The 8218-nt window shown below is 44.7% G+C and overlaps 1 protein-coding gene across 1 annotated transcript; it reads right to left on the minus strand.

Annotated features, from left to right (window-relative positions):
• Positions 1 to 1724: 1724 nt before the first annotated feature.
• ZNF281 (zinc finger protein 281) lies at positions 1725 to 6367 on the minus strand. Its single transcript, XM_074598462.1, has one exon. The coding sequence runs from the start codon at positions 6077 to 6079 to the stop codon at positions 3437 to 3439; it is 2643 nt and encodes an 880-aa protein (XP_074454563.1). The 5' UTR covers positions 6080 to 6367; the 3' UTR covers positions 1725 to 3436.
• Positions 6368 to 8218: the final 1851 nt, after the last annotated feature.

Genomic DNA, 8218 nt, shown 5'->3' on the forward strand with positions numbered 1-8218 from the left:
AGCAAAAACATGTTATACTATAATATGAAGCATAACAGTTTATGTACAATTTTCTATCACCACATGCATCAATTCTTTACACTCCTGCTAGTGGTAGGAAACAGGTTATCATTTCCCTCCCGTAATTCCTTCAAAACAAACAACTAAACCAGGAATTAAAGCAGGGAAAAAAAATTCAAGGGGAATTTTGCTTTCCTTTTTCCTTCTCTCACCACCACATCCCTAAATAAAGCTTTAGTCCATGTGTGTTACTACATATAGTTCTTCCTAATATCTAGTGGGCAAAGCCATAGCCTGATTTCTATACACTTTACTATATCCTTAACCTTCACTATTTAAATAAAAATAAATTTGAACTCCATTAAATTGTGAAAAGGTCTCATTCTGTTCTATCTAGAAACAGTTTTGAATGACTGCTAAACTGTGGAAAGAACATACATAATTCCAATAATTTTCCCCTCGCATTTCCAGAAATGATTCCTAGCAATGTTCTGAATATTAAGCATTTTGCATATTTCATATTTACTTGGAAAAATTTCCATCCTTATTTGCTTTTCAGCATGACAATTTTTCCCTTGTCCGTGTCCTTGCCTTGATTCAAACTGCTGTCTTCTGTTCTTCAATAGTCTACTTTTCAACCATTCTGAGACCTTCAGCACTGCTACTCTTATGTTCATATACAAAGCTGAAGAAAAAACACAGATGAAGGAAGTCCACAAATTATCTTCAGATTACCTAAAATGCTTTTAAGTGCTTTGCTATAATACTATTTCTACTAGGCTTTCCTCATAACGCATAAGTTAGAGCGGGAAAAAAAAAAACAACCAACCAACAACAAAAAGAACAGATAGAGGACTTTCTAAAATCTTTACTTAGAACAAAATTGTATTATATATGTGTCATTCTGGATTTCCAGCAATTACAAAATGTCTTTGAAGTTAACAATATGCAATTTATATATTTTTAACCAAAATCATATATAAAACCCCACGGATTTAAAAAGATGAGGTTGTACAAATGGTTTAACTTAAGGAAATGTGTTAGTTTTTTTGCCTTGGAAACTAAAGGTATGAGATAGAGCCCTGATTTCTAAAATAGTGCATTCAGATTATCTGACTCAAAGAAACTGAAGGAAGAAATTAAGATGAAAACATGCCAGTAAATTATGTTATTCCTTCTCAAAATTTAATCTCATAACATTTCCCTAATAGGTTCTCAAAAGTGTGGCTGGATAATAGAAGTGGTATCTTTATGATTTTGTGAATAATGGGTTTTATTAGTATTAAGTTAAAGCAAACAGCCAGAACAATACATATGAAACTTCTACTACACACAATATAAAGAATGTAAATTATAACCTCTGTAAAACAAAAGAAAAGGTACTGAAAAAGCCAACACAGTGGTTATGGACTATTCCATCCCTGATAACAGGCCGGGTTCTGTGTTCAGAGAACAGTTGTTTTTTGCTTATTTAAACTGAAATAGGGTGAAATACATAATCGAGTATAAAGAAAAAGTTAATGGAGTTACATGGATTCTATGAGAACAAATTCTAGATTAGTAAGAAAAAAAAAAAAGGCAGTTCACCTAGTAAAAGAGATTAACAAATGGGCTCAGGTTTCAGTTTTTAGTGGTGAGGGACAAGGGGAGAAATTACCCAGGATTTTTGTAACAATTCATTTAATAATACACCACTTTCATAACAGAAGTGTTTTACACTTGCACAATGTTAATAACTTTATTATACATGGAAGCCTGTAATAGGCTGATTACACAATAAGACTGCAAACAACCACTGGTACTTTCCTGACACCAGAAAAGTACGTAAGACTGAAACATCACCAAGAGTACATAAAAAACCATCAGCATAAACATCACCAAAATTACATTAAAAAACTAATCAAAAAATACATTTGCAAAAAGTGGTTTAGAGCAGTGCCACTGCCTTTCAGCAGCTTTGAATGGCCACCAGTATTTCTAGCAGGTTTCCGTGGCTCCACAGGCATTAATCAGGATTCACATATAATAAATAATGTACCACAAAATATACATAAAGTAAGGCAATAATTCCAAAGAAAAGTTCTGTTGATATTAACAAGCCACTCAAGTTCTACTTTTGCAGTTGATGCCATCACCAGAAACCTTTGATGGAATTGCAGCCTTAGGCCCTACAAGCCTGCAATGCTCAACTGCGGCAAACCTCTGCATCCGGACAGAGCTCCAGTGACACCACTGGTACGCTGCTGGGACAGGGGTCCACGTTAGCTGATCCTGATGCAGGACAGGGGCCTTCGTATGTACAATTGGGAGTATATTATTTCTTACCGTACATGGAAACCTTGACATAATTCTAAAACATGTGGGTGTTCGTTGTTCTTAATCTGATGTCATAAGACATCAGAAAGTACACAAGAAGATATGCACTTTCTGGAATGTAAATCTTTTTAAATACTAGCTATTAAATTGGGGTGAGAGAGTGAGTAGGAAAGCAGGGGGGGAATAAAAAGGTGTAAATTAAGGGGGGGGAGAAACAAGATCAAGTCCAGAGGAATTGGGAGCACAACAAAAGAGAAGGAACCTTCTACACTTAAGAGAATGTGGAAAAGGGGAAGAGCAAGAGACTGACTTTTTTTGAACCACGTATAATAAAAAATGTATCCCAAAAGCATATCTGGATTACGACTGTAGTTTCAAGTTGGGGTTCTCGTGACATGAACCAGACGCACACGTTTTGTTCTCATGGTTTGTGTCAACAGAATCTCTTTACGGAATTACAGTCTTACAGAGGAGTTCTGGGGACATTATTGTTTATATTAAAGCTACCACTCTGGGCTCTTGGTACAGACCCAAGAATATTTGCTCCACCTGCCTGGAACGAGCATCACCTGGAAGAACAAGAGTACTTTAACAGCAATGAGATTTAGGTAGCAAAATTCTTTCAGATCAGCCCAGACATAAGAAACAGCAATTTGAAATGTCATAGATCCCTTCCTCAAAAAGCTGAGATATATTTGTCACTATCTGTAAATTGGAAGTTCCAATACACTAGTGGTGCATAGAATTCCCACGCTTCATTACACTTTCCTGAGAGTAAAGCAATTAGAATAAACCTTAGTCCTAGGAACAAAGTTAATTTTTTGCATTTTAAACTTTTGGGCTATTCCCTGACGTTCTATATAATGTAAATTTGATTGCTAAAAATTGTCACTTGAACAAAAACACTATTTTAATCTATTGATTTTTGATTAAAAACCATAATAAACAGATCTAAAAAAAAAATCACACTAACAAAATAAACTAAATATGAAAACTTGCATTGAAAGGGCATGTTACATTATTCTGAATAGGACCGTGTAGAAACATTCCAATGGCAGTGTTGTCAAAGTAAAACAAAATTACATTAAGAAGACCCCACAGCCTGGTGACAGTCAGGACCTTACCTGTAACTCTGGCTGGTTGGGGTTTTTACTCGTGTACTACATGGCTCACTTACATCAGACATCATATTTGTATACCCTGAGAAATCTGACACTGAAGTCCTTACCCTATGGTCCACTTCTCCATTAGAGTTAGTGATAAAAGTCATTGGCACCCTGCTGCCCGACTTAAACTGAGAACCAAACGCTTGTGCAAAGTTCTCGATCTGGTAGGTTGCTCTAGGCTCTATGTCCTTCTGAGGGTCTATCTGGCTAGTTAACTCCTGAGATGGGATCTGAAAGCTCGTTGAGGATTCTAAGTTTTTCTGTTCCTTCTGGCCAGTCAGTTTCTGAGACGTCGACTGGTAGTTAGATGAAGTCTCTAAGTTTTTCTGCGGATCAATGAGATCATCCAGCTCTTGAGAAGGAGTCAACTGTTGATGCGTAGCCTCCAAAGCAGACAAATAAAAGCCTGGCTGAGATCCAAGCAACATCCCAAACGGAGGTTTTGGCAACGCAGTTGGCAATACTGAGGTAACAGATTGGCTGAAGCCACACTCAAGCGGAGATGTAGTGTATATCTGTTTGTCTTGAAACAGAGTGTGGTTATGGAGAGTAGAAGACAAGCTAACAAATTGGAAGCTGGGTCCAAAAGCAAAACCAGTGCTATTGGTTGTTCTTTCAAAGGCTTGTTGGAGGTATTTGGAGTATTCTTGCAACATGCTTGCCTTATCATTTGAAACTGTTTGAGAGTTAGGGCTCAAATTTTCTTCTTGAACCATCTCTGAATGTTCTCCTGAGGTGTGCAAGTCCACACGCTGTTCAGTTATACTGAAAGGATCTTCTTTCTGGCCTTCTGATTTGTGAGAGTACTGGTCCAAAAGGCTCTGTAAGACTTCATCGGGAATACCAGACTTGTCGTGGCAAGACTTTATTTCACTGTTCAAAGAGGCTGAATCAATAAGAGATAATGGAGCTTCGTTATCCATAACACTAACACCTGCAGACTGGATGACGGACTGCTGGGAAGTCATGTGTCCGACATTAATTGAAAAGGCACTGTTACTGCTTGCAGTTTGTAGATATCTTCTTTTCTTTGAAAACTGCATGGCATCATCATAATTGCTACTTATTTGACCTGGTTTACCACCTGTACTTTGGAGAAGGCCGATAGTTTCTACACCGGTATTGGCTACTAGGCCTAGAGAGCCACTCTGTTTCCCAGAGAGTGGTTTTTGCCCCAAAATGTCTGGCAGTGGTGATACAAAATTAAGGTAATTTTTGTCTGCCTGTTTTCTGCTTCCTTTTTTCAAGACCAATTTTGGCACCTTTTTCTGAAGTTCTTCTACGCCTGTGCCAACTAGACCACCACTGGAAGACACAATAGGAATATCAACTGCATAATTTGGCATGGCCACATTACTTGTAACTTGAGATTCGGTTACTTTGCTGCTACACTTGTTTCCTTTGTTTTCAGTGGATATACTTTTTGTTTTACTTTTTCTCCTTGAGGAACTTGTGTTTCCCTGAGACAACGCAGCCAAGCTACCCATGTTATTTGACGATCCGGGCTCCATTCCAGCACCTGCTTTACCTATGGCTTCACCACATGTTCTCCTGTGCTTCAACAGTCTATCAGTCCTTGAAAAATACTGCTGACAAGTATCACATTTGTATGGCTTTTCTCCGCTATGCGTCCTCTTGTGTCTTTCCATGTGGTACTTCTGGATGAACTTCATACTACACTGGTCGCACCCAAAAGGCTTCTCCCTACTGTGGATCTTCTCGTGTCTCTGCAGCAAGTACTTCTGGATGAAACCCATGCTGCACTGGCTGCACTGGAAAGGCCTCTCCCCAGTGTGAATGAGCACATGTCTGCGCAAGTGATAGGAACTCCTGAAGGCAGCGCTGCAGTGTTCGCAGACATGAGGTTTCTGGCTGGGGGACGCAATGGCACCTTCCCCATCTCCCACCAGGGGGGGTTTGGATGAAGCACTTGGCTTCCGCTTGGCTTTGATTCCCTGAGTTTCTGGCTTTGGCCTCTTTGCCTTCTTGACCTGGGCATCGTGCTTTGGCTCACCCGAGCTCCCAGGGGCGCCCTCGCCTCTGCCACTCAGTAACAGGTCTCGGTGGGGATGCTGGTGCAGGTGGTGAAGAAGGCTGAGGTCCTGAATCACGCTCTGGCCGGCTCCTTCCCCGCTGCTGCTCCCCAGGCCAGGGGGCCTCTCCTCCCCGGCGCCCCCGAAGAGTCCCCCGTAGTGGTGATGGTGCTGCGGCTGCTGCTGCTCCTCCTCCTCCTGCTCGCTGGGCTTCTCTTGCTTGATGCTCACCAGGGACTGCAAAAAGCCCCAGGGGCTCCTCTGCGAGGAGGAGGGAGCGGAGGGGAAAGCCCCCGCCGGCTCCTTCTTGAAAGTCATGTCCTGAGGGGGAGGAGGAGGCGCCGGGGGCTCGGCCGCCGCCGTGGAGGAAGCGGCGGCGGAGGCCGGAGGTAACACGCACTGCGGGGGGTGCTGGGCCGCCGGGGGGGGCGCGGCCGCCCGGGTGAAGCTGGTGACCGGGGGCAGGCGGTGGTTGAACATAACCATGCCGGGGGGAAAGGTGGGCTCCATGGCCGCCGCCCTCTTGCTGCCGCCGCCGCCGAGGAAGCCGCTGCCGAGTTTCATCCCCCGGGAAGGCGGGCCGGAGAGGAGGCGCGGCCCAGAGGGGGCTGCGGGACCCGCCGCCCGCCCGCCCGCCGGACACCGCTCGCTGCCTCGCTGGGCGGGCGCCCGCTCAGCGCCTGGCTCCCGCGGCGGCCCAGCAGCCGCCGCCCGGGCGCATCGCCGCCACCCCCACACCGCGCCGACGGGCGGCCCCCGGCCCGGGCTGCACTTACGGCTCCCGCCGCCGCCGCCGCCTCCAGTTAAAAATAACGCCGCGTCCGCTCCACAATGGAATTAGCAGCCCCTGCGCCCCGCACTGCACATGCGCGGCGCGGGGCAGGCTGGGTACGGGCCCGGCCGGCCGGGCCGACAGCGGGCGGGCAGCGCGCAGGCGCGACGGGCCGCGCTCGCGTGGGGCGGTGGGGAGCAGGGGGGCGGAGGGGCCATGTTGGTGGGCGCCGCCGCGGAGGGGCCGGGCCCCGCCGCCGCCCGGGAGGAGGAGACGGAGCCGAACGGGCGCGTTAGGCTCGCCGCCGCGGTACCGAGAATGAGAGCGAGCGACACCTTCCTGCGGCGCCCACGGGCAACGGGCGGTACCGGCCCCGCCGCCGCCCGGCTAACGGGACCGGGCGGACGCCGCCCCCTCCCGCTGCGGGGGGACCCACGTACGGTAAATTCGCAGGTGCAGCTTCACCTGCGCTAACGTGAGTGCCCCGCCGCAGTCTGTACGAAGCGCGTAAAGTACGCAGCGGCCGCAGGCTTAGCAAAAGTATTTGCTGTTATTAAAAGGTGCAGTTACAGAGATGCTGAAATTCAACATTTTTAACAAAGTCAAAAGTAGCAACAGACGTAGAATCAAAGAATGGTTCGGGTTGGAAGGGACCTTAAAGACCATCCAGTTCCAACCCCCTGCCCTGGGCAGGGACACCTCCCACTAGACCAGGCTGCTCAAAGCCCCATCCGGCCTGGCCTTGAACACTTCCAGGGATGGGGCATCCACTGCTTCCCTTGGTTACCTGTTCTAGTGCCTCACCACCCTCACAGTAAAGAATTTCTTCCTAATATCTATTCTAAATCTACCCTCTTTCAGTTTAAAACCATTACCCCTCATCTGTTACCACATGCCCTACTAAAAATTCCCCCTCCAGCTTTCAAAAATACTGTGCTTTATCTCAAAATATGCCACTCTATCTCAAAACAATGACATCAGTTGCACCTAACGCCACAGAGTTAATGAAGCTACTCCCAGAAGTGAGATACTACCAAGAAGAAAGAATATTTTAATCTGACCTACCTATCGGGTGTATTTTACACACACGGTTTCCGCGCTCCGTTGGAAATCCTCGCCGCCTGCATGCTGGGAGCAGGTCCCCACCATTCAGCCTCTGGCCAGCTGAGAGCACAGCACTGGCCCATCAGCTGTGCCACTGGCCACCAGCTGCCAGGACACCAAGCCACCAGCTTGCCACCTCCCCTGCGAGCAGCGGACCCCGAGTACAGGATGCTTTGGCCCACTGTTACAACAAAGTCCACGCTAATAAAAAAGCTCATTGTTAAGTTGCATGTACTGAAATAATTCATCTTTATAACAGAAACGAAATAAAAGTTTCATTATTTTGAAACAGCTTTTTTTTTTGCGAAAGCAATCAGGAGACCTTTTTCACTATTTTTCTAATAGAGTACAGCCCCTTGGATGCTAATAAAATCTGAATAGAATTCTCCTTCATTTCTAACTATTGACTTTGAAAGCTTTTTCTATTTCTATAGGGTTCTACTACTGAATTCAAAATTCTATTAAAATTTAAACCTTATCTTAAAAACTTGGAATTGAACATATTAACACCAATTTTTATCATTAACATAATGGCAGTAATAAGATGGATAATTCCTTATGCTTTATGTATCAAAAATATATCCCCTTACGACAGTTCAGAATTTAAAGATCAAGTACTTTCCATAGGCCTAACTGGTACGAAGCCTTGGCTCAGATTTTAAAATCTTCAAAATACCTAATTGATGTACAAAATTTAATTTGATGCAATTTTGATAGCCAAGAAAATTCTGAAGTCAAGTAAGTAAAACTTGTTCCTTTTATAATTCAAATAGTTTCCTTTAAATAGCGTGTAAACTAACAGTTAATTTTTAAAATGTAAATTGAAT

Source organism: Larus michahellis, chromosome 8, assembly GCF_964199755.1.
Source record: "Larus michahellis chromosome 8, bLarMic1.1, whole genome shotgun sequence".
Taxonomy (NCBI): domain Eukaryota; kingdom Metazoa; phylum Chordata; class Aves; order Charadriiformes; family Laridae; genus Larus; species Larus michahellis.